Below are 26,676 nucleotides of genomic sequence, written 5' to 3'. Positions count from 1 at the left end.
AAAATGGTAAGGAAGTATGAAAAGAAAATAAAAATTGAGTTTCTCTCCTCTAAACTCTAATATTTTTTTTTAGTACGTTAGAATTTACCTATTTAGTAAAAATATTTATGAAAAAAAATTAAAAATAAGAAATAAGATAGTTTATCGAACATGTTTATCTCTTCGAAAAAAGAAAAAAAAAAAAGAAACATGCCCTAAACTCAAAAACTTGAATGTTTTCTCATATGTCTATTACGAGAACTACAACTATGTCTCAATTTAGTTAGACAACAGGGTCGAAGTTGTCGTTTGGTCTACCTTAAGAAGGTGTCGATAATCCTAGTAGTACAAATGAGGGCCATATGTGTACTCCATTATTGAGTAGTTGGATATGGTGGGAGTAGGTGAACAAATGAGTTTCCCTATTATCAACCATACTCCATTTCTTGTCTGCTCATAACCCAAACCACATACAAATACATAAACACACATACTTTTTTCCAACAATTTGCCCTCTCATCTTACCAACCCTTTCTCTAGACAAGACCTTACATTTTCCAATTTAGATTCACGTTTTTTTTTGTAATTACCCGTTTGCCTTCCCCATACATTCTTTCGGTAAACTTGTGAACGATATAGATTATGAGTTTTGTTAAATTACAAGTTTACTTTCATATTCATGCCTATTACAGATGTACATGAGTTCGGTTGGGGTGGGGAAGTCTTTCAGACTAACCCAAAATTTCGGATCGGTTGAGTTAATTACCCGAGCAACCTGAATAGAGTTCATAACCCAACTTTTATTGGATTGAGTTGTCAGACTAAAATCTCATAAAACTCAAATATCAAAATATTCATAAAACACATTACTAATTTAAAGAATGTTCATGGGTTTATAATCAAGGAATACTACCTTCATTTGTACGAGACTTTTTAAGGAAGCCCAAAGCAAAATCATGAGGGCTTATGCTTAAAGTGGACAATATCATACCATTGTAATCCTATTTCCAAGTTATTTTTTTACGAGTATCCAAATATGATTAAGTTGGTTAAAGTATTATTTTCCCAATCAAAAAAGTTGAAAGTTTGACTTTAATAACAAAGATGGCTCAACAATAATCAACTTCTTCCGGTACTCCTAATGTCTGTACTTTACATTTATTGAATTTAAAAGTAATGAAAACAAAATATTAATTTTTCAGTCGATATTATAATGAGTTAGAAACAGAAAGTTCATTATTCAAAAGGCACAGATAATTTGGTATACATTGGACATGGGAAAAAGGGTTGAAACAAGAAGAAGAGGAAGAAGAATGTTAAAAAAAAAGCCATAAAAATAAGGGAATAATGATGATAATGATTATGACGATATTATCAAACAAAATCAACAACACTATATAGAATCAAAAATGGAAAAATGTCAGTACCTGGGAATGTGGTTGCCGGCAGCATGGTGATGAAACGGCGGCTTCCAAGCCGACGCTGTCAGCAAGCATAGATCCTTCCACCCAAGTTTCAAAGTCCCATTGTCTTCCACAAGCGTATACCCATCGGAAGGGAACATTCCGAGGAGGAGAGTGGCCTGAGTTGCAGCATTACCGGCCAGAGAAATGCCCTTAAACCCAGATTGTTGCAGCTTTTCTCTCCAGTTTTGGAACTTCACTTCGCCGCTCCTCGACGGTCCTCCGACGGCCAGCACGTTTCTGATCTCCCTTGATAACAGTAGCTGCTCCACTAAGTGCCTCTCTTCACTATCTTCGCCATAGCTGACACCCAAAGAGTCGAACAGTGCTGAATAGTAATGAATGGCCTCTACGAATCTTCCCAAGAAGGAGCCTGTGTGGCTCAGATCTTGTTCGACCACCGTCACCACTTTTGGAGCCAATCTGGTATCAGTTTAAGACAGAGATAGCAATGTTTCTTAGTATGTACTTATCAGCAACATGTAAACAAATGAATGGTCTATTCAGTGAAAATATCAAATATGAGATGAGAGAGAGTGCAGCTTTTTCCGGTGCATTGCACAGAGATAACATTGAATTAGTCAGTCAACTTTTTGCTTGATTTAAACTGTTGAAGACTATCCATCATTTTGAAACAAAGCAAGGCGTTAATGGAGGTAAAGTGTAAGACTAAGAATCACTGGGTGAGGGTTGCTGGTGGGGAGTCTTACATATCATGAGTTTATAAGAAAGGAATACTATACGAGACATTTTGAGAAAACCAAAAACAAAACTATAAAAGCTTATATTCAAAGTGGGCAATATCATACGAGAGTCGTGATTCCAAACATGACATCAGAGTCGTGACTTTAACTAGAATTCTCAAATGTCAAACAACGAATTGTGAGCCTCGATGGTGTGGTTAAAAAGTGAATCAAATGGCGAATAAATGGTGTACTTTGTTCGAGGGCTACAGAGAAAGGAGTCGAGGCTCAAAGTAAGGGGAGGCTGTTTGAGGGCTCCATAGGTCTCAAAGGAGGCTCTACAGTATACTTTGTTCGAGAGAAGAATTATTGAGGATTATTGGTGGGGTGTCCCACCTCGGCTAATTAAGAGAATGATTATAGGTTTATAAGTAAAGAAAATCAAAATCAAAATCATGAAAGCTTATGCTCAAAGTAGATAATATTTCGACAATATCATGTGGAGAGCGGTGATTCTTAATCCATGTTTATTCCTAACACATGCTTATGATAAAGTAATTAACAGGGAAACCCATCAAAGAAGAAGATCAAACGAAAAGCTTGAAGGTTTGTGTAAGTTAGTAATACCTCTGCAGAAGCCATAGCGTATTGGAATCAGAACCAGTGACTTCGTAAAGAGAATGCTGCATCCAATGGACGGCAACGGCTTCTCTTTGGCTCACGTTGAGCCTCTCCAAGTCCAGATTGCCAATTTTATCTGCAACAGGAAAGAAATCAAACGGAAGGCCAAGCTTCTCGGCGAATTCAGTGAGGCGTTTGCCAGTGGCCTCAAGAACTTCCTGAGAGGTCCCCAGCCCAGTGAGGCGGACATAGGGCGGCCCACCCGGCCGAGACGCCAAGATGTGGAAGAGGCCTGGCCATTGAAGGCCTTGCATGATGTCTAGATCTATGATGTGAACTCTCTCTTCCCTTTCGAAGGCTTCTTGAATGGCTTGATTGGCTGTGAAGTGTGAGAATTTGACAAATGGGCTTATGCCATTGAAGACTTGAAAGGCTGAGGCTATCTTCTGGCTGTGTGTATGGGGCAATAACGTCGGCGGCAAAGCGGCGTATATGCCTAAACATGAGCTCACAAGCCTCGCCGACATTGCTTCTGAGAAATACGCCGCCACTCTTTGCGCCGATGTACCGAAGGGCGTCGACAACTCCGAGATTTCCAGTAGCATCTTATTGGCTTCTTCTAAATTATCGGCAGAAACGGCTTCTGCACATTGAAGAAGCAAAGTCAAGAGGTGTAACCCTTCTTCGTCTCTCTTCTGTTGCCTCATCTCCTCTTTTATCTCTCTAATCAGTAACGCAGTCGTTGAAGGATCATTACTCGTCGGCGGCGAGGGCGATGGCTGTGCGGCCGCCGCCGCCGCTGCCTTCAAATTGACCGGACAGGAGTTTGGCTGTTCTGGCTGTGGCTTAGAAGGGATATGGTTTAGAGGAATAAGTGATGAATGTGGAACAGAAGAGAGATTAAGTTGATGACCGGGAACCTCGCCGCCGGTTGTGGCGACGGAGGGAGTGGGGGCTGGGGTATGAGTGGCTCCCCAGTGGAGGTATGGGTCATGAAACGGAGGCTGAGAGGAGAAATTAGGAAGATTATGCAGAGAAGAATCGAGATTAAGCTTCAACCCAGAACAATCCTGTTCTTGCTCATGTTCTTGATTGAACTGCCTCTGCTGCAGCCCCAAGCCGCCCACCGGCGCTGGTGACGGCAAGGGCGATTTCCTAACACGCTGATCCTCAGCGGCGAAGTTAGGAACGTTAGGTTCTGTCAAAGTACGAAGACGAAACTCAAGAAGGTTCGCAAGATTGGGGTTACAAGGGTAGATAATATCACGAACGTTCTGAATAAGCTGAGGAATGGATACGGCAGTGGAGCTGTGGATTAAATCCTTGATAATACCGTCGATCCAAGCAGTGGCGGAGGAATCATCCATCGGAGTAGAAGCGGCGGCGATAATGGAGGTCGTTGTAGAAGTTGGAGGATTATGAAGAACAACCTGACATGGATTAGGAATGGGGAAAGGATTATTGCGAGTACTTAACTTGTTGTGGTGGTGGTGGTGATTCGATTCGGGTGGGAACAAAGGTAAACCAGAAAAACCACAGACTGCAGGATTCTGCAAATGGCGATGGTGGGGCTGAGGACGAAGAACGGGAAGCGTACTGTCAATAAGAGACGAGACGTTGGAGGTAGTGGAAGAAGCCGTAGCATCAGAACCAGACGGAGGATTTGATAAATTTGACCCTGCGACCACAACTGACGTCAGAGCTGTTAAATTATGCACAGTGGAGTGGTTAGCGCCATGGCTAGGGTTTGAAGAAGAACAATAGTTATCCACATTCTCATTCGTCTTATTTTCTCCACCTGCAAAAGGACGATCGGAAGCCAAACTCCGCCGACAAAACCGTGGATGAACGGCGGCGGTACCGCCGCCTCCGCCGTCGAGTTCTTCGATCTCTATCTCCGACGCGATTCTCTTCCGCACCATTTTTCCAGGCGGTAATCGCGGCGGCGGTTGAGAAACCTGAACCGGAACTTGAACAGTCTGTTGATTAAGTTCTTCGCTGCCGTTGCTGTTCGTCGAGTTGCTGGTCAGAGAACCGTCATCGAAACCGCCATTAACGCGGACAGTGGAGTCGCCAAGCAAAGCGTAAGTCGCCATTGGAGGTAGAGAAGATATGGCAATGGCGACGATCGGTGTTCTTCATAAAGGAGAAGGAGGTAGCCGGAGTAATGGCTACCATTAACGCAGATTTGTAAGATTTGGAAACAGAAGCGAAATCCAAACAGAAAACGGCACGAAGATTTGGACAGAAACTAGAGGATTCCTCTTCTCTCTCTCGAGCAAGAACACGAGCCCCTATGCCTTCATGCTTTTTAATAATGCGAAGTACGCGGAAGCCATGGATTTTGGATGCATCTGAGAGGTGGCTTTTTGAAAAGAAAATCGTTGTGCGAAATCGAGAAGATCAGGAACTGAAAAGAAAACAGTATTAAAATGGAAGAGGAGAGAGATAGATTCCTTCTTCTTTCTTCTTCTTCACATTACAGTTTGAGCAGAGCTTCTTCACTGTCGCATCCATGGCGGAAATGGAGGAACACAATCGACCCGCCATTGTTCCATTGCTGCCTTCCAAAATTTATTGACTTGTCCATTTATCCATTTTATAGTGTGGAAATATAATAAATCTTTTTTTATTTTTTTTTTTCTATTTTTTTCTTTATAAATATTTACCGGGTACAAAAATATTTTAACCCCTTCATTTTAGATTAAATTTGTAAATAATTAAATGTTCACATTATAGATAAAAACTATCCAATCGGATAAATAACTTGTTAAAATTGAATTAGAGATGTTTATTTAATCTGAGATATTAAAAACTACGTGGACCCACCTCGAACCAGGTGGGAATAGTGACCCACCTCGAACCAGGTGGGAATAGTGAAGGGAGTATAGAGAGATTTATCCCATTAAGATTGAGACCCACCTCGAACTAGGTGGGAATAGTGGAGGGAGTGTAGAGAGATTTATCCCATTAAGATTGAGATTAAATTCCTGGCCCATCCATCCAATTGAGATTGATATTAAATTTATCCAATTAAGGGACAGCTGGACTCAGATTATTTATAGAGGAGAATTATAAATTTTATATATTATTTTTAATTTTATTTAATATATCTATTATTAAAAAAATTAATAATTCTATTAAATATAAATTTAAATATGATGTTGATTAATTTTTAAAATTTTTAATATTGTGTTATAATAAATCAAATAAGTTAAAATCGGTAGACAAATAGCTAAAAATTCATGAAATAAAATTTTAATTTAATATATTATACGTGTTTTTTTCGAATTAATATTTATTTCAACAAAAAAAAATTAAAAATATTACCTATCATATTTAAAAATATAATTAAAAAAATAAATTGACACGAACCCTAAAAGATTCAATCTTTCAGTCCCATTGTCGCTTCTCCTCTCTCCACTGTGGTATCTCGTTGTTTATCGTCTTTGCTCTTGTCACCCGTCAGCTTTTAGTATAGTATCGTTTCAAATAGACAGTAAAAAATTATTTTTAATTTAAAATTTGGAAGAAAAAAAAAAAGTAAAAACATTGAAAAAGGGGAAGCAAAAGTGCATTGGTAAATCCCCATGTAAGTTGGAAAAGGTTTGAGCAAAAAGGTAAAAAGGTAGGATTGAAACAAATAATTTAAAAGTCAAATATATGGGGAAATGGAAACCACCAAAATTATTTATAATTTTCAAATATATATATATATATATATATATATATATATATATATATATATATATATATATTAAAAAAAATAATTTGAGGGCAAAAATGGAGGGGAAAAAATTATTTTGGTAAAAATATCAGGTATAAAATAACTTTCAATAATATTTTCAAATTTTAAAAAATTTAAAAATATTTTTAGCATAAATATTTTTAAAAGATGGTACTAAATGTAAAATATATTTGATTTTTTTTTTAATTTAAAAAAAAAATAAATTTCTTTGAAATTTTTTGAAAAAATTTAAAGATAATTTTTAAAATTTTTGAAAAAATTTAAAAGTATTTAGAAAATTTTTGAAAACTAAAAGAATATTTTTTGAAATATTTTAAAAATGAAAGAAAAAAGATATTTTTTTTTTTAACTAAAGTAGTATTTTTTGAAATAAAATATTAATAATTTTCGTTGATTAATATTAATAGTTTTTGTCTAATAATATAATTGGTATAAAATAAGTTTCAATAATATTTTTAAATATAAAAAAAAAAATTAAAAATATTTTTAGCATTAATTTTAAAAATTCGTAAATATTTTTGGAAGATGGTACTAAATGTAAAATATATTTGATTTTTTTAAAAAAAAAAAGAAAAAAATATATTTTTTAAACTAAATGAGTATTTTTTGAAATAAAATATTAATAATTTTTCGTTGATTAATATTAATAGTTTTGATCCAAAATCAACTATAATAATATATTTTTTAAATGATATTTGTTAAACTAAAATATATCTTTTTTTTTTAGAAATAAAATATTAATAATTTTGATGGATTAATATTAATAGTTCAATAATAATATATTCTTTAAACTAAAATAGTCTCTCTTTTTTAATAAAATATTAATAATTTTCATCCAAAATCAAAATATTTTTTAAAATAAAATATTAATAGTTTTCGTCCAAATCAATAGTAATAATATATTTTTTTAAATTAAAATAGTTTTTTTTTTTTTTTGAAAAAAATATTAATAATTTTCGTATAATAATATATTTTTAAATATTTATGTGGATTTTTTTTTAATTTTTTTTTTAAGATAAAAGGTAAAAATTAAAATTATTTTGTATTAATTTGAGAAAAATAAGAGAAAAAGGAGGTGCGGTGGGCACCGGGCAGGGCAGAAGCAGGGGCGGCGGTATAACCGAGGCGTGGGGTAAAGAGCTGTCAATTGTGCGGTTCCCCAAAAAAGAAATTGAAGCCTTTGTGTTTGACCTTTTGCTTCTATTCCCCATTTTCTTTTCGCCATTTTCCTCTTGATCTTTTCTGCATGTGAAATCATTCTAATTACCTTTTTTTTCTTTTCTTATAAACAAATTAGCTTTTATAATTTTAAAAATAATTCTAATTATCTCGTATCCGTTCAAGTCAATAAAACATATATAAGGGTGTGGACAGTATCTGTTGGCGGTGGGTCTGAGCTGTTACTAATGATACTAGAGCCCGACACTGAGCGGTGTGACAATGAGGATACTCGATGTTGGTCCTCATTTAACTATGGAGTTTCTATGATTGAGCTACTGAAGAAGAACGTGTACCCTGTTTAAGCTTTTTTAGGTATTCTATCCTTAGGATCCCTCTCATTCGGATGTGTTATCAGTTCATTCATGTACCCCTCGTTTACTCGGGTGTCACAGGAAGTGTCTTGTTATCGAAAATTTTGAGACCCCTTTACTCGGGTTTCCCAATCATTCAGTGAATAAAGCTGTTATCGTGGGTTCGTTCTATATATAAGACTAGGTTTGAGGTTAGGTTAATGAACTCTTTCGGATACATTTCGGGATGGAAGATAATACGAGAACGAATAAGAAAAAGGGTTTAGAGAAGGAAACAAAGGCAAATGTATAAACAATACTTAAAAAATTCCGAAGACAAAGACGAGAGGGGAATGGAGTTGAGCCAACGAGTTAGCAGCCAAAAACATAACGACCGGTGTGCTTCCTAACGAGGCATCCAATACCAAATCGGGTGGATTCATTTGTAGCTTTATTATTACGTCATTTGGCCTTTCTTCCTCGAAGATTCATGTGTGGACCTCTCTCTATTATTACTCTCTTTTTGGTACTCATGAGTCTATGATTTGCCTTTTAGGGTTTTTAAAGGTTTGGATAAGGGTCGGAGTCAAGGAAGAATCGACCAAATTGACCGAACGAATTGAGTTTGTTTCGTTGGTTTCGACTTTTATTTGTTAGTGCGACTCTCGATGTGCGGGAGACTGAAAAATTGGTCGAATAAACTCTACCGGGGCCGACTAGCTCCCGAGTTTCAGGGTATCGTGAGTTTGTCTAGGTTGGATAAGTTTTTCACATGACCGACATCGAATTCGGCTTTAGTATTAATCTAGACCAACTTGCATGCACCATTATATCATCTGTCAAATCTAGAGGTTTCCATGGGCGTGATAGGGACGGAGGAAACTCCGCCATCTATTTCAACAAATGGAAGCAACATAGCAGACGGGAGAATTAGACGGAGATAGAGATGAAAAATATAATTCCCGTCTTCAACCTCATTTAAGAGAAACCTCTTCTCGTTTCCTTCCCGTTATCTGTTTAAACGAAGATTCTCCTTCGTTCGGGGTGGTATAATTATTCTCGGATACCTTTCAACATATTTTTTTTGTCTCTCGGCTTGAATCTTCGTTTCAATCAGGTCTCTAATGCCATCGAAATAAGTTATTTGTAGATTGGATAAATGGTTTCCGGAGTATTATATTTTTAGTAATAATAATAATAAGTCATGATATTACCAATAAAGATAATAATAAGTGAAAGGAAATGGAAAGAAGAAGGTAAAAGGCAAAGGACAAAAAGAAAATTGAAGAAGGTAACAAGAAAAGGAAGACAGTCTCTGAAACGATGTCGTTTTCTTCCATTAGGGCCAACATGCATGAGTCACTTGGAGCATCTTCTATTATCCATTCATTCAATACAAACATTTTACCTTCAATATTTACCATTCTCTAGGGGTAAAAAGGAAGCCACTAAGGTAAATTAACCTCACCTTCATCCCAACTTCAATATCATCATATTCTCCCTTCTTTTGAGGACCAGAATAATTACGGTTCGAGAATCGGTATGGTCTAATTAGTGTAATTTCAAAAAGCTATTGCTTTTGGCTAGAACTGCTATGATTGAGCTTCGTTGTAACAACCCAAGTCCACTACAAGCAGATATGATCATTTTTGGGATTTTCCTTTCGGGATTCCCTTCAAGGTTTTTAAAACGCGTATGTTAGGGAGAGGTTTCCGCACCCTTATAAAGAATGTTTTGTTCCCTCTCCGATCGATGTGGGATCTCACAATCTATCCCCTTTCAGGGCTCAATGTCCTCGCTAAGGCTCGTTCTTCTCTCCTATTGAGGTGGGATCTCACAATCCACCCCCTTTAGGGTTGGGGTCCAACGTTTCACTGGCACACCGCCCCCTTCTGGGCTTAGCGTTCTCGTTAGCACATTGTCCAGTGTCTGACTCTAATACTATTTGTAACGGTCCAAACCCACCACTAGCAGATATTGTCCTCTTTCGTCTTTCCCTATCAGGCTTCCCCTCAAAGTTTTTAAAACGCGTCTACTAAGGAGAGGTTTCCACAATATTTCGTTCCCCTCTCCAACTGATGTGGGATCTCACACTCGTAATTTAGAATTCGACATTCCAGTCTCGTGATTGTGGGACTTTACAAATGGTATAAGATTACTATGTAGTTTATGATGAATCAAGCAAACGACGGTGGTAGTGTGATATTTATACGAATTAAGATTTAGGGTTTAAAATATTTAATATTAAATTATAGTTTTTTCATATATATCATATGTAATATTTTATTATAGACAAATATCTAGATATTTATTTAATTATCATAAGTATCTTTCCTGTATTTATAATTTATTACTATTTCTATATTCTTGTAATTTATTTGATTATAAATAAATAACTTTCAAATTTTATTTTATATAATAATTTAAGGGGTTAATACTATTTTTAAAATATATATTTTTTTAATTTTTATAAATGAATATGTATTAATGAATTTTTTTTTAATATTTTTCGATTTTTTTAAAACTATTTTTATAAATTTTATGATTATATTTTAAATATATTTATATTATTTGAGCGAATTAGAATATTCATAAGAAAGCTTAAATCATAAAGGTGAGTCTAATAAAACGAAAGAAAGCTGAGTGTTGTTCTGTAGTTCGCTCCATTTCCTTGGAACTGTCAATTTGGAGAAAAAGTTCATGCGCCAATGCCCTAGCCAAATCCTTTGATTTCCTTGGTTCAGTGAGCATCGCTCTTTCGATTTTACGATCCATTCAGTACAACAAAGGAGATAAACTCGGTGGTGGAATCCGGCGGCGGCGATGGAGGAACGATTTTTAACTCAAAGATGCGAGAGGAACGAATTCTTTCATAAAATTTTCTGATGTAGGGTCATGGCAGTGCTGTAGTCCGTTGATTTTGATTCTACAAGATTTCAATCGAAGGACATTTGAGCATTTGACGCCGGAGCTGCCTTCAGGTAATTGTTCTGTGGCGTTCTCCTTCGCTGTCGTATGTCTTTACCTTTCTTTTTTGTGGTCTGTTATGATCAGTAATCGTTCTTCGTCGTTTCTTGTATTTTCTTTTTGAAGATGTTGATAATTTGCTATTATGATCTTGGTGCTTGTTATTGTGATGTGTTCCTTTCGGTTTACTTGTTCAAATTTAGCTTTCTAAAGTAAATGATTCTTGGTAGTAAAATACTAAAATGGTATAGATTAGAGATTTAGCGAACGAGTTAACTATGGTAAGAAGAGAATGAATCTTGACATTGTAGTTGACAGTGATAAGAAAAAGGATGAGAAAGAAGAATGGTGATTTCATCGACCACTACTCATTTAGTTGTAATTGTGGACTTGATATGTGAGAAACTCCCGATGATGTACAATCGTCGGCTTGTGTCTATTAATTCTACTCATTCTTCCATTGCGGTTGGAAGCTATTTGAATTTACTCGTCCTTCACATTACAAGTAGTAGGTTTTCGTTGAGTGTTATTATTGTCCTTCCAATGTGGGCCTCCACTTGATGTTTTGTATTGAGCAGCTGAAACATTGCTGAGTATCCTAGTCTAGGTCTGACTCCTTTGAAGGGAAAAACATGTTTGTAAGAGATACCAAGTACGGGTCTAGTACATTACTATGAGTTAAGTGAGCTGTAAATTTTAAATAGAGGTTTGTATAGCTCTATATAGGTTTGTATATCTTAACTTCCCTTTCTTTGTGGGTAGAACATCATGTTCTAATAGACGTGTGTGTAGAACCGAAACCACTGATGATCTATCTTAAATTTTCTGTCCTCCATTTCCTTGATGGATTCAGTATACTGTTCTAACTGTGATCTTGAAGTTTCTAATTAAAGAGAGACTTCCACAGACACTTTTGTTTTTGCAGATTGATCTTTCAGCCCCAGAAGAGGGGCCATACATACTTCCTCTTTTGGATTCCCGTGGAGAAACTTTTTTTTTTCTTTACTCGTGTTAATACAATAGTTAACTCTATTCACAACGAGACAGAGGATTTCTGACAGTGTCCATTGGGATTGCAAGGACAAAAGTTTACTGGAAATACAGTCCATAAGTTTGGATATATTTTGTTGGAGAAAATTTAATATTATATTTTTCTGCCGATTCTTATCTCATATCTTTTATCAAATTCATCAACTTTGAACTTCATGTTTACATTAAAAACTTATTTGGAAACTTCAGTAAGCCTCCAAAAAAGTTTTAGCATGCAAGGAGGAAGCACGGGATATTTGGCATGTCAAGATGGTTAGTTATATAACTGTAGTGTAGTTTATGGCAAGAGAGGAATTGGGATGGTTTAGTTGGATGTATAAATGGTGACACGGGAAGGACTGATGTATGTAAAATTATTTCTCAGTCTATCTAGAGGGAAGTGTGCTGGAGTACATATAGTAAGTCAGAATGTTGGTTGGGCTATTGTCAAATATACTTGGCTTGAGAGAAGCTTTGAAAATGGGCTGAAAATGGAGACAAATGTTGTTGTGGGTGCTCAATTCGTTGGGCCAGTTAGATGAAACAGAGGCAATCCAATTAGTAGAGAGCCATAATATGATGTTGAAATTGGGGAGGATTTGCATTTGTAGCAGTTGTGCTAGCCCAGCCTATTTGTTAAAAAGAAGTTGGCAGCTCAAGATTTTAAATAGATTATTGAGTGCTCAATCGAGAAACCCCACTTAAATACATTTCCTATCCCAATAATAGATCCACTTTTAGATGTAAACATATGGTGCTATTTTGTTTTTCGAAATTGGATCTAAAATCAAGCTATCATAAAATCAGGCCACAGCTGAAGGAAGTTGCTTAGACTTATGAAGGGCATTATAAGTTCTTGGTGGAAACCAACTGAATCTACTCTCGTGACAGCCTTTCCAATGTACTTGACAAGTTTATGCTATTGGGTTTAATATTTACTTGTCATATTAATGAAAATATGTTAGCTATAACTGCAATTTGGTTTACTAATGAATTGATGCTTGGGGGTGCCATTGGAGAAGCTGAGACGAGACCTACTTGAAGATCGCATGAGATAAATGCAAAGATAGACAATGGAAGAAGAAAGATGATCTCATAAATCAAAATTTGGATGAGTTATATTTGTGTTCTTGATAGAAATTCTTCTGTGAAATCTTTATTTGGAAATTATCTTAACCTTGCTAGTTGTTTTACTCATCAGCTAATATATGTATATAACTAACAACCTTAATGCTAACTATCTTCAATTGTGACAGTGATCACTGTGTACACATGGCGTTATTGTACAAGAGTCTGAGCAGGAGAGTCCTACTTACATCTGCAGCTATGAAAAGAAGAATCACAACAGATGCCCGGCAGATTTTATTGTCTCCACCTCTCATATCCATTGATTTTCCTGATATTTGGAATAGTTCAAGCTGTCTTGATTATTCTTCCACTGCTACATCGTATGGTATGTCACCTTTTCTCTGCAACCCTCCTTGCTTGTCATCTCCTTTACCCCAGTTCAAACCCAGGTGGTGTCACCATACAGGTTTATTATATTATTATGTTTATCATTGAACAATTTCTTATCGGGGTGTGCTTGGTGTCTGTTGATCCAATGTTACTAGCAGATGACCCGCAGAGTACAACAGTAATTGATGGTAGGGTGATCGCTGATGAAATTACATCAGGAATAACTAGTGAGGTGAGGAGGATGAAGAACTCTATGGGAAAGGTTCCTGGCTTGGCTGTAATCATGGTTGGCGAAAGAAGGGATTCACAGACTTATGTTCGCAACAAAATAGCTGCATGTGAAGAAGCTGGAATCAAGTCAGAGGTTTCTTCTTTGCCCGACAATTGTACTGAAGATCAAGTTCTTAATGTTTTGTCACATTTTCATGAAGATCCATCTATTCATGGTATACTTGTGCAGCTTCCTCTACCTCAAGTAATTTCTAAAACTGGACCATGACTACATTTAATTTTGCACATTTCAATCTAAATACATTAACATGATCGTGATGTTCATCTTTCTTGGGTTCTGGTTTCTGGGGAAGCATTATTCATCCATTATCATCTCCTCACTGTCTGCATAGCCATAGTAGCTTAGATTTGGCATGGGATGGTTCTTTTCTTGCAAGACATAAATGTTTTGCGAATCGCCTGACATGTTAGTTGCTGTAGATGACATGTTTTGCTATTAACACGAATTTAGAACTCATTGGATTTTAAGGAATATAGAGATTGACAATTTGATATTTCGGAACAGCATTTGGATGAGGGGAAAATTCTAAGCTCTGTGCGCCTAGAAAAAGACGTTGACGGCTTTCATCCACTTAACATGGGGAACCTTGCTATGAGAGGTAGGGAACCACTTTTCTTACCCTGCACTCCCAAAGGCTGCATTGAGCTGTTGATCAGATCCGGTGTAGAAATCTCCGGGAAGAGGGCCGTGGTGATTGGAAGAAGTAATATTGTTGGATTACCCACGTCCTTGCTGTTGCAGGTATGTATGTATATACATTCACTTTTATGTCCAAAACACACTATTGTCACTAGTGTTCTAGAATTATGTTAGTACTGAAATATCCTCTGTTTTGGTTTCTTGCAGAGGCACCATGCCACTGTCAGTATTGTGCATGCATTTACTAGGAATCCTGAACAGATTACTCGTGAAGCGGATATAGTGGTTGCTGCTGCTGGAGTCCCTAATCTGGTTCGTGGTAGTTGGCTAAAACCTGGTGCAGTGGTTATTGACGTGGGGACAAATCCAGTTGAGGTAATTAATTATAAAGTATATAGCTTTATAATACCTCCTTGAATTGAATTAGAATTAGAAAGTGCTTATAATGGTTTAGATAATTTTTACTTAGTCGAACTGATTTAGGCATATATTTTTTACCAAAAAGATAGACGGAGAGGTTCGAATCCACCTACTCTAACTGAAAAAAAAAAAAAAAAACTTATTTGATCTTTTAAAATTCTCAGTTAGGTTTATTTATTTATTTTTAAAAAAATGCTAATAATTAATGTTTTATTAATACATTTGGACATGTGGACTTGTTTCTTGATATGCTTATTTGCAAAATTTAACCTGAATTTATTTACACAAATTCATCACTTCCATGAACTAATCATAACAAATAGAACAGTGTTCTTTTACTAACAATGGATTTCAACAATCGAAGTACAATGAACTGTTCGAATTATTGTTCGATGATTAGTTTCAAGTCCTATCTAATTCGTTTAGCCCCGGGCCTGATTTTTAAGGATAGAATGATGTATCAATTAGTTAATTATTCAAATTTCAATTCATTTTTTAGAATTTGTAGTTATTTTTTAAAATCTGTAACAAAGATCTAACTCTGCATTGCCCTGGATTGCCAGGATCCTAGCAGCGAGCATGGGTACCGACTAATTGGAGACGTTTGCTATGAAGAGGCATCAAGGGTGGCATCTGCTATTACGCCAGTTCCCGGTGGAGTCGGACCAATGACGGTTGCTATGCTATTACTCAACACACTGGAATCCGCTAAGCGAACGTATAGTTTTACCTAAACCTTATGTTATTCCTACATAATGGCACTCTTCTGCAGTTTTGGTTTCCTTTGATGCGGTTCGATGTTCATAAACGACCATCTTTGAACTGTATTTTGTTGTACGAAGAAAACGACAGGAACAAGTCTGGGTTTCCATGCTCATTCCATATGTCTGTGAATTTGCACTTGAGAGAGATCACAATCCCATTCCAAACGAACCACTTTTAATGAAGGATAAAAAGTGCTTTTCATCAACTAGAGAAGGATTAGAAGCATTTTTGATGCTATGATCGTGTAACTAAATGACATATTTCCTTAATTACAGCAATTCCTTTCACCTGGTTGGTTGCATTGTTTACAAGATTTAGTCCACGTGCGAACCAAACAAACACAAACTTCAAGACGAAGATACTATAAAAACAATGAATGTATGTTACAATCTAAAAAACGTTGTCTACAATGGAGTGAAGTGACCGCTCGAGACACTTAATCTTCTTCTGCAGCAGTTTGCAATGGCTCTACCACAGGAGGTATGCAGTCGACCTTATAGCGCACAACCTAGCATGGTGAGAAATCAACTGTTAATCCTTTCGAAGTCGTGTTCGATTAAAAGAAGCGTCAAGGCAACTCGAGGAAAGAGATGGTTACCTTCTTAAAAAAGGTTGAATATGTGTTGTCCCAAATCAGCTTGTAGTCCCCAGCAATGCAAGTGCAGAAGTTTCCCTAATGACATTTCCCACCAATTTATGTTAGTAATTTCGAAGCTTAATAAAATCAACAGCACGTAGCCTATTGTCAATTCGAGCAAAGCTGAATATGTTCAATTCTCGACCTCACATCAACAGCATGTTAACATAAAACTCACCTGATCAGACTCGTAACGTTTGTGTGGCAATATCAACTGCAAGAAAAACAGTACGAAACCCATGAAAAGCAGAACCAATGATGATCAAATTAAATAATCAGAAAAATGAAAAAGTAGGAACTAGGAAGAAAATCAACTTACAGTCTTTCCCCCACCAGGGCTTTCACACTCCACACTGAATCCAATGTCCTGAGCAAGCATAAAGTGCAACTCCATTTCAATAAGAACGTATGATCATATGATCGTTCAACCAAAATGACTATATGATGGCGTAAACCAGCCACATTAAAGAACATAAATCTGGTGGATCTGAACTAAAAACACATACATTTATACAATGTATAAGCTTTCCAGAAACTCGTCGTTGTTTTGTTATATTCTTAATTGTTCATAAGCACAAAATGGCCAAAGGGAAAAGCGAGCATATAAATATCTATATATCTATACATCAATATTACAAACAAAGCTTTCATTGAGGAAAAGAAATAAAAGAATATACAAAGGCCAACTGTAACAGCCCAAGCCCACCGCTAGCAGATGTTGTCCTTTTTGAACTTTTCCTTTTAGGCTTCCCCTCAAGATTTTCTAAAATGCGTATGCTAGGGAGAGATTCCCACACACTTACAAAGAATGCTTTGTTCCCTTCTCCAACTGATGTTTGATCTCACAATCCACTCCCCTTTGAGACTCAGTGTCTTCGCTGGCACTTGTCCCCTTCTCCAATCGATGTGGGGATCTCACACCAACACTTGCCAAAAAAAAAAAACGGATCTACAAAAGTAACAGCTCAAAAAGAGCCAAACAAGGACTAGGCCTAATGAGCTAGGGAGGGGCTCCAATCCAAGAGAACTTTGGGGAGTTAATTTAATGAATAGTTGCAAAAGAAAATCCAATAGCATTTGCAATTTATAGAACCTTAGATACGATGGATTGATTATTGTTGAGGGCTTTGATTTAAATGTATTCCTCAATAAAGACAAACCATGATGAAAATTGAAAAGGAAAAGAGATGAAGGATCACCTAATTGATACTCTCAGTACTAACAAGTTAATTAAAGATTCATTCCTCATCCAAGTGCTCCACTAATAACCCAAGCTTTTCTTTCAGATAACCTTATCTAGAAGACCCAATCCATATGACAGTAAACCTTTCAAAAATCAATCTTAACAATAATCCATCCAAATCAAGCACTTTGTAATTTTCAATAGCTTCATTAGCAATGCGAAACTTGCCAAGAACATAATAACTAGATGAATGCTAGAATGAATTTATGAAGAGAATAAAATTTTCACTTAAATTTTAAACTAGAGGAAAACAAAAATAACTCTGCAACAACATAAATAAGGCTTAACAAATATATCCTCAGGATAAAATGAGATGCCTAGAGAGCATTAACTATGCGACAAAGAAAAGATGCAATCAAGTCAAAAGATGGTTTGGGAATTAGAAGTTGTACCATATTCATCTTGCCTTGAACCAACGAGAAATCCCAGGCAATATATGAATTGATAGATTCCACAGTTAATGAAACCTATAAAATTAATCCATATTTAATATATTTTATACCTTGAACAAAAAATATCATCAAAGCAAATGACAGGAAAAAAAAATAAAATCACTCAGATGAAAATATATAAAACAGGTTCCAAGCCAAAAAATACAAAATATATATATATATATATATATATGAAGCATCCAACAGAATTTGATATAATATTTTTACAAATTACTGCGAGCTGGGTGATTAAATTGTGTAATGAAACTACACTGCTAATAATTTAGCATTCTTTTCTCAACAACCAACCTAAAGATCAATTAAAAATAAAAAGCAAATCAAGCTCAATGCTAACTAAATAAATATGCATCCATTTCTGTGTATCCAATATGAAGTTTATTAACCAGTGAGTTTCTCTACTTAACTTTAAAAAACGTGATGTCATTACAAACTTCTTAACATCTGGACTAGGACAGAATATCACCAACATCAAACAGAGAGTAAAAGATAAGAATAGTGATAAATTAATATCAGAAACCCAAATGAACAAAACTCATAAACTTAAAATACATTCTTCTACGGAACCCTTGACTTCTGGAATGCTTTAAACGACAATTAATAAATTATTACCTATTTTTCTCAGGGAAAAGAATCCAATACTGATGGAATCGGAAAATAAGAAAAATGTGAGAATAAAAGGAAAATGCTGAAGAAAAAATAAACCTCATAAGTCTTTCCAGCTGGAACACTAATCTCTTTGTAGCTATCACCTTTCCTGTAGAGAGATTGACGGACGGACAGATGATTATAGGGATGGATAAAGGGAGAGCGAAACAAAAAGATTGGTAGAAAGTAAATAAGAACACTTAACTTTTTAACTTCGATTGATTTTATGCAACAATCATATTTTTGAAATAAGGTCAAATTCTGTGTGACAGGTCTCACGCCCGGTGTTAACATTATGGATTAGATTTAGATTGGGAGTAATAAAATATTCTTTAAGGGCATGGAGAGATCAAGGGACGAGGTTTGGTCCTTTTAATGTCTTGTTTTGGACATCATGTGTCCGAAAACTTCTGTAATTATTCGTTAAGTTTCCTATTCTCTTAGACGGGAGCCATTTCCTGGGCCATTAGGTGAGGTCCCCTTCGGCTCCTTTTGGGGTGCAGTTTTTCATTGTTGGATCATGTTTCCCAGCCCTTGTTAATCCTCTGGTGTTCTTTCTTCTTTGTTTAATATATTTTCATCAATCGATGAAATATTAATAAATCCAAATATTCCATGGTCAGTATCAAAATTGTTGCTGGAAAGGATGAGAGTTGAGCTTTAGTCAGCAATAAGCAAAGAAGCCTTTCCATTTGGGCCTCAATGGTGGAAAAGATTCAAAAGCATCCTTTTCTAGAAGAAAACCTATTGATATATACACATAAAAATGTCAATTACCTCACATCCGCTGGAATAAAGAATGGAGCATTGTTGAAAACCTCGCTGAAAAATGAGGACCAAAAATCAATAAAAAAATGGAGATACTGACAACCAAAACTACAATATACAATAGCCTAGCTGAGCTTATGTGAAATTATCTTTTTGGAAACAGAAACACATTCTATTGATAAATGACAGAAACAATAATCTTGACAGACCTTTTTAATTCTCTCTTTAGGATAAAAGAGCCCTCGAATAGCTACTACTATGAAAAAGACAGCCAAAAGGACCAATAAACAATAGAACCAACAACCGTACGATTTGCAAATGAGCCTCCCAGCTAAAGTCAATTGCATTGCAAGAGTAATTAGGACGGATAAAAAACATAATTCTTTGCAAAATCACATTTTTCGAACCAATACAGCTTTTCCTTCAAATTTTAGCCCACTTGAATTCCAGTAGAATATTATGTCACCATACATTGTGAACAATACATCCTCTTTTATCCATTTATTCAAGAATTAACCTTTGACATACAATCAACCAAGACATACCACTCTACCCAACACCCCCACCCAAAATAAATATTCAATTATATAATTTCAATATATTTATGCATTCGAAGAGAAATTAACGTTTAAAGCACATGATGGAAAGTTTCAAATCAATAATCAATGAAAACTATCCATGAGATGCAACCCATTGTGGACCTTCAAAGTTACCCAAAAGGACTAAACGTACTGAGGAAGCTAATTATGCTGGAGACAGTAATACTACCGAATGAAGACGAGGAACCTCTCAAGCTCAGAGGCATACACATCAACGGCTTGTTCCAAAATAGCAAGATGATCCCTTCTGCTCAATAACCACAAGAAACCATCAAAGCAAAAAACAGAACCAGAGTGTTTGTTCCCTCAACAGGAAAAAGAAACAATAAGTTACCCCTTACATAAAAATGCTACAATTCAAGGAACAACTGTAACATGAAAAGAAGGATTTCATACAGTTTCCTAGCATCAAAGCGTCTCCATGATAATGAAATAAAGAGTCTAATAAGGCGGACCATTGTTGTAAGCTTATACAAAGGTGGTCCATAGCGTTGCCGTTGTTCTTCCATTGGCCTGTTGATTTTCATACATTATCCTAAAGTGTAGTATGTTGAAAAGCTCAACAACTCTCAATTGAAAAGGCAAGGATGGGACTGCTTTAAACAAGTTATTTATAATAATTGAATTTAAAACTAGATAAATCTTAGAGAAAGAAGTTACCCATCATCATCATTTATTTTCTGAATGAATTCTAGCAATACCTGCATTAGAAAGTGATGAGATTACAGACCATGACATACGGTGAAGCTCCCAACCTAACTAAGATTTTTCCAGAACTCTCTTTTGCCTCTATATGAATAAATTCTCCTGTTTTGCTAGTTAGTTACATCTGACATTCACTCTTTCTCTTTCACCCTCATGTCCAACCCCCCAACCCACCCAACCACCCACACACACAAACCTTGATAGGAAACAATATATATTAACAATGAAAAACTTCAAAAAAGAGAGTAGACAACCTCAAAATACCCAAGGAGCTTACATAAAAGTGCTTTGCTCGGCAGAAATTAGTAAAGGAAGGTAATTACACAAATCTTAATACATAATTTCATTTTGTAGCTAAAATATTAGCAGTTAGCACACTCCAAAAAGATATTATCCTCTACAAAACAGTCTTGGAGACAGGTGGGTAGAATTTTAAGTCTGGAATTACTCTAAGGTTGAAAATGATTTTCAGATCCTTCCATTCTTATTTCGGTTTTTTCTTTTCAAGTCGTCACCGTTTCTACAGTGTTTGGGTTTTCTTTGATCTTTTGCAGATGGTAATGGTGGGGTTGTGGCCAGAGAGATTTTAGCTTCTAACAGGGGTTTTCTTCCCTGAATATTATTTGAAGTGCTGTCAAGACATTCTTCTTCTAGGTTTGTCTTTTCATCCACAATTCCCAAAGAAGAGATTTATGGCATTAGTCTACAGGCTTAAAAAAAATCCCTTGAATGGGATCAGCACACAAATTGGTCCATGATTTCTTCGATAGTTTTAGGAAAATGCCACCAAATCCCAATATTTTACAGTAGAAAATACCACTTACAAGAAAATTTAAGAAAATATAATCCACTGTTTTATCGTCTCTCCACACAAAATACATCCAATAGAAGAGATTTTGACATAACGATGGAATTCTACAGCCGATCATTGATATTGCCTCCTCGAGAATCATTGTACTACATGTCCATCTTTTCATTGCCATCCAAGGTGTCCAAGGCAATCCAAGGTGTCCAGTGCCTTGGAGCGAATAGTTAGGAACTTTCTAAGGTAAGGGAACAGTGAGAGTTTAACACATCACCTAGTATGGGAGAACGTTACGAAACCAATGGAGCATGGTGGTCTTGGATTGTATAGTTTGAAAAATAAAAAATTGGCATAAATAGCTAAATGGATCTGGAGATATAATCATGACAAAAAAAACCCTTAGGAGCAAGGTTATTGATGCAAAATATAGGTACTCACACTTGACAACAAAACCAGTGTTCTCAGAAGCAACCACATCCGGGCCAGTGGAAATCTATTTTGAATTGCCAAAATCTGATCCATAGTTGTGTTTGTTACAATGGGGGAAATGGAACTAGAGTCTCATTCTAGAACAACTCTTGGGTTGGGGAGGGTTCTATTGCTCGAAGATTTCCTCTGTTATTTGATCTTAAAACTGAAAAAAAAAAAAAAAAAAAAAAAAAAAAAAAAAAAAAAAAAAAAAAAAAGCCCCATGGAGGAAAGGTTCAAGGGAACTGTCTGAGTTTCTGTTGGGTATTAAAGAAGACAGCCCATCCTCAATTTCTGCCTCCAGAAGGTTTCTTCTTAAGAACAAAAGCCGTGTTTCCACATCTTCCTTCCAAGAATCACTAACGGAAGGTTGTTCCCTCAAGGATAGGCCATATAAGCGAGGGAAGGCATGAGCAAGGGTTCACTTAACAGCCAGACATCATTCCAAAAGGAAATATTGCAACCATTCCCCAATTTATAACTGATTTGATCGGCAACCAACTCCTCAAATTTTAAAATATACTTCAAAGGACCCTAGGCAGAAGCAAAAAGACATTCCGGATTTCCTAGGTGATAGATGTTTGTACCTCTGGAACTCCAACCAAATACTTCACGAGGGTTTTGTAGACACCTGTTGCAGAACCCAGCTGTGCTAATTGTCTCCTCCTGAAATAGTAATCAATAACTACGACCTTCATTATAAACCCACCTACAACCTCAGCCAGAATGTCTACAACCTCAGCCAGAATGAAGGAAATTAAATCAAACAAAAGATACCTCTCCATCTGTTGTTTCCATAAAAGGGCATATCGATCACGTATGCTTCCTCCAGAATTAACCAAAGCATCAACCTCTGCTAGCTTATTCCTCTCTGATCGCTCTCTTTGCTGACGAATTATTGTTCCTCGAAAATCTTGAGGCATGTAGGTCATTACTGCAAATATATTTTTCTTTATAAGAAACAATTGAGTATATCAATTTCTGAAGAATACAATATGAGAATTACAAAAAAAAGGTGCAAAAAAGTGTACGAAAAGGAAACCAACACAAATCAGAACAGCCATCCAAGAACCCCAGAAAAATCTACGGTTACACCCCATTGAAAGCCCAAAAACAAAAAAGGAACGTCAAAACCTCAAAAGCCAAAGGTACACTAAACAATACTTCAGATCTTTTGCACCCCAAAAGCATGAATAAAATTCGAATACGTTTTTGAAGTATTGGTTGAAACAAATGAAAATCTAACTGCGAACAGGAAAACCTTCACCAAATTACCCCAATCATAATTCTCAAAGAAACTGTAGAGACAGAAACAAAAATTCAAAACAACTCCCCAACAGCCATTCTAACAAAAAAAGATATTTTTTGTTGGAGGGTTTTACAACAATTGGAGAAGACTCTAGGCTACAAAAAGGCTAAAAAAACAAGGGAAATTTCTCAAGTACATCTATATTAAACATGATCTTCGGCGGACAAAAGCACATAATGATGATCAATTGTCCAAAATATAGAAAATTAAACTTGCAAAATAAGGTCGCACCTTTAGTTTAAACAAAAAACAAAATAATTCATTGTGTGAGAAGGTAGAGTGCACATCTAAGTATCTAGCAGTTACAAAAACAATCTCTGATTGATCATCAAAATAGAAAGGCAATAATAACAAAACGGTTAAATTTAAGGCACCAAAAAGAGGATTAAAACTAACATCCCATATTCAATATAGACTTCTCCTTTTTTTTGAAAAATATTCTCTGTTACTCTCCAACAAGTGTTCCAAGTAGCACAAATGCATTTACACCATTTCATTGAAAATTCTTTCAGTAATGCACCAATCAAGTGTTCCAAAATAAAGCACAATTGGAGAAGTTTTTGTAATCTCTTTAATTGTGGATAGGAAAAAATCAAATGCATCAACCAGGAAACCTTCTAGTTAATTTTAGACCTCTGAATAGTCAAGCCTTGAAACACAAGTCTTCAGGATATTTAGGAAAAGCCAACGGTGAGCTAAAGACATCCAACAACTTGGACCATGAGGCCCCCATAAACAAGCAAGATCTAGACAGATTGGCTGCTTTTTCCCGATTACTTCTGTAAAGACAATCCCAATTTCCCTGATAGCAAGAGGATTTCTGATTTGAAATTTATTAACATTATTCAGAACTCCAAAAGCTAGCGACTGAAAGAAAACTATACACTTCATAAGAACCCAGAGACTGCAAGGAAACTTAATGTGGTGAGAGGATTGGTTTCCCTAGAGTTAAACAAGAAAAGCGAAACTTAACAATGGACATAGCCGCTACTGTCCAGCTTCCAAACTCAATGATCTCTCTCGTTATAAAGTTTCCTGCACTCAGAGCCTCTAATAGAACTTTCCTCTCCATCTCTCTCTCTCTCTCTCTCTCTCTCTCTCTCTCTCTCTCTATATATATATATATATATATAAAAGAGATATCATAAAAGAAAGTTGCAGCTACTATTCCGGGCATCCCAAACATTCTTAGCCTTCAGCTACAACTCTGATCTAAAAAATCGGAATTTGCTTGTGGTCCCTCTACAAAGGAAATTCAGTTTTTTAGACATCATCCAATAAATGGAATTCTAATTTATTTCTTTCAACTAGTTAGTCCACACCATGCATGAAGACAGAAAGTCTCAAAATCACTTTTTCAGGTGATGCAAAGCTATATGCATGTTGGAAAAGAACTTCTGTAGTTTTTGGTCTTAGAGTACTACTAGAAACAAACTGCCTCTTTCAACTATGGTTTGGATAGATGTTTTCCAGAAAGTTGGAAATTGTTTGTACTACGCCAATATTACATTTTGATGATGCCTTTAGTTAGAAAGAAACGCCAAGCTTTTGGGATCTCAAGGATAATGGGTGAAAGTGAAACAGAGGGCTATAATTTTCCTTTTGGCTTCTAGATAGCCCACTATACAAAGAGCTCCCCAAGAATAATCCACTATCCATTTTTCTATCAAACCAGATGGATATCCCTTTTTTATTTCTTTTATACCCATGGGTGTCCAAGCAAGCTTGTGTGTACCTCAACCATTCTCATAGTACAACTATCATACCCTAATCTATTTGGTTGCTATTTGCTAAGGTAATTCATAGGATACTTAAATCCTAGATGCTACCATGGCTTGAACCCAATTGGATATCCTTTTTAATATCTCCTTTAGTGTTGGTTACAAATTCCTTCTCCTCTTGTTCAGTTCTTGTAATACAACAGCTCCTTATTGGTCAGAAAAAAATAGAAAAATCAACAATCTCCAACCAAACTACATCTTTTCATAATAACAATACATATCAAAAAAATCAACCAAATGATAGGTGAAACGTTATAGACAAGATACGCTTTCAAAAGGACTTCCTCTTGAATAATGAATGATGTATGAAAAGTAACCTGTGTTGAACACGTGCTCAGAATTTTTAGATTGGAAATCCACCAACACTTTTAAGGTATTCTTCAATTTTTCTTCTAGCTTTCCTAGAATATTAGCAAGTTCAGACTCGCCAGTTGCAGACTCCTTCTGGACCTGCAATGTAAACATATAAATAAGTTATGCTACAACAACGCTAGGACTTCTGTACATAAGCATGTTTGGCGCACAAATCTTACCTCTTGAGGCCAACGAGATTTTTCAAGCAGAAACAGGATTTCTTCCACGTTCTCCCGATTCTTCCACATATTCTCATCAATTTTATGAGGAGGAGGTTGATTTGCTTCATCAAGAAGGGTGCTTTCCTCTGAAATGAGGATGATCCCCACAAGAAAAACACAAAAAATTAGTAATTAAAATGAAGTGGTTAACAGCGAACACTCGTCCAATATGATGATCGTTGTCAAAGAGTAAACAAGAAGGTGAAAACAATTGAACTGGTCACGAAATAGATCTAGGTATAATTTTGTATTATAACCAACTTCAGTGACATAATGACTGCGTACACAATAATAAAATTAAATTTCAATTATCTTTTCATATCGTTTCTTTAAATAGTTGATCAAAAACATAAATTTCAAGTCGTAATCCACAAGAGCCCAACTTGAATGGTGGAGATCATGAGACGAGCATAGACTAAAATAAACTTCTAAAAGCATAACAAGCCAAACACATGCGAGAACTGCAAATAAACTCTAAAATCACATTAAGGAACAAAGCAGGAGCAGAGATCTAAAAGAGAACAAGCTCAACTTCAAACCATCAGCAACCAGCGAGATCATGCCCTAACCTACAAACAAAAACGCATTAAGATACAAGTCAATGGCGAAACCTGGAGTAGGCGGTAGTTCATCAATCAAAATGTTCGCCAAGGCGAGCATCTCAGTTGAGAGGCGAGAGATATCGTCAGATAGAGGCGTAAATGGGTACTTTTCATAGTAGGAAGCCAGGAAATGCCTGGTTATTGGCACCAGACCCTCCATGGAAGCCATTTCCGCCGTTAACTTGTCTCTCTTCTCCGATTCAAAATCTCAGTTTAAGTTTTCCCCGCTGAAAATTCCTCCTCCGATTGTTTGCAGCGGAAGAAGATGCGTTTGCGTATCGTTGAAGCAAATTAGCACACCGGAAAACTTCCACCGTCGAAGGAATTCTCCGAGTAGCTCTTCTGGTAGCCTTTGATCGTCAAAGGAGTCGTAGAGCAACAAAAAGACGGCTCTACTCCGCTACAAAACTGCTCTTTCATCAATCCACCGTCATCAATCGACTATTTTTATATCATCTTATCGACATGTCGTTTACTTTTTCCCCTTTTTTTTCGTATGTTTTTCTATTTAC

General features: G+C 36.1%; 3 protein-coding genes across 5 annotated transcripts; 1 reads left to right on the top strand and 2 right to left on the bottom strand.

Annotated features, from left to right (window-relative positions):
- Positions 1–1,195: 1,195 nt before the first annotated feature.
- On the bottom strand, positions 1,196–5,384 carry LOC111781201 (protein SCARECROW). The gene is made up of 2 exons (XM_023661669.2): positions 2,753–5,384; positions 1,196–1,865 (listed from the first exon to the last, which is right to left on the bottom strand). Exons 1-2 carry the CDS (start codon positions 4,840–4,842, stop codon positions 1,400–1,402), a joined length of 2,556 nt encoding a protein of 851 aa, XP_023517437.2. The 5' UTR covers positions 4,843–5,384; the 3' UTR covers positions 1,196–1,399.
- Positions 5,385–10,630: 5,246 nt separating this feature from the next.
- LOC111781339 (bifunctional protein FolD 1, mitochondrial-like) lies at positions 10,631–15,862 on the top strand. Its single transcript, XM_023661876.2, has 6 exons — positions 10,631–10,986; positions 13,258–13,454; positions 13,618–13,934; positions 14,256–14,492; positions 14,598–14,765; positions 15,374–15,862. The coding sequence occupies exons 2-6, from the start codon at positions 13,274–13,276 to the stop codon at positions 15,542–15,544; spliced, it is 1,074 nt and encodes a 357-aa protein (XP_023517644.2). The 5' UTR covers positions 10,631–10,986; positions 13,258–13,273; the 3' UTR covers positions 15,545–15,862.
- Positions 15,819–26,594, bottom strand: LOC111781338 (retinal-binding protein). 3 transcript variants are annotated; one of them, XM_087119962.1, is made up of 16 exons: positions 26,272–26,594; positions 26,095–26,131; positions 25,521–25,648; positions 25,305–25,437; positions 22,675–22,831; positions 22,485–22,563; positions 20,580–20,620; positions 20,316–20,432; positions 20,089–20,166; positions 19,330–19,374; positions 18,610–18,661; positions 17,848–17,922; positions 16,532–16,579; positions 16,391–16,426; positions 16,174–16,248; positions 15,819–16,083 (listed from the first exon to the last, which is right to left on the bottom strand). In XM_087119962.1, exons 3-16 carry the CDS (start codon positions 25,587–25,589, stop codon positions 16,012–16,014), a joined length of 1,077 nt encoding a protein of 358 aa, XP_086976088.1. In that variant the 5' UTR covers positions 25,590–25,648; positions 26,095–26,131; positions 26,272–26,594; the 3' UTR covers positions 15,819–16,011. The 3 variants fall into 3 exon arrangements, with proteins under 3 accessions (XP_086976088.1, XP_023517640.2, XP_023517641.2); XM_023661872.2 differs by lacking the exon at positions 26,095–26,131 and having other exon boundaries at positions 26,174–26,594; XM_023661873.2 differs by lacking the exons at positions 20,316–20,432; positions 26,095–26,131 and having other exon boundaries at positions 26,174–26,594.
- Between the last annotated feature and the right edge of the window lie 82 nt (positions 26,595–26,676).

The sequence above is a fragment of the Cucurbita pepo genome, chromosome 19 (genome assembly GCF_057944985.1).
Source record: "Cucurbita pepo subsp. pepo isolate OVF chromosome 19, ASM5794498v1, whole genome shotgun sequence".
NCBI lineage: Eukaryota > Viridiplantae > Streptophyta > Magnoliopsida > Cucurbitales > Cucurbitaceae > Cucurbita > Cucurbita pepo.
This window is presented reverse-complemented; position numbering and strand designations above follow the sequence as displayed.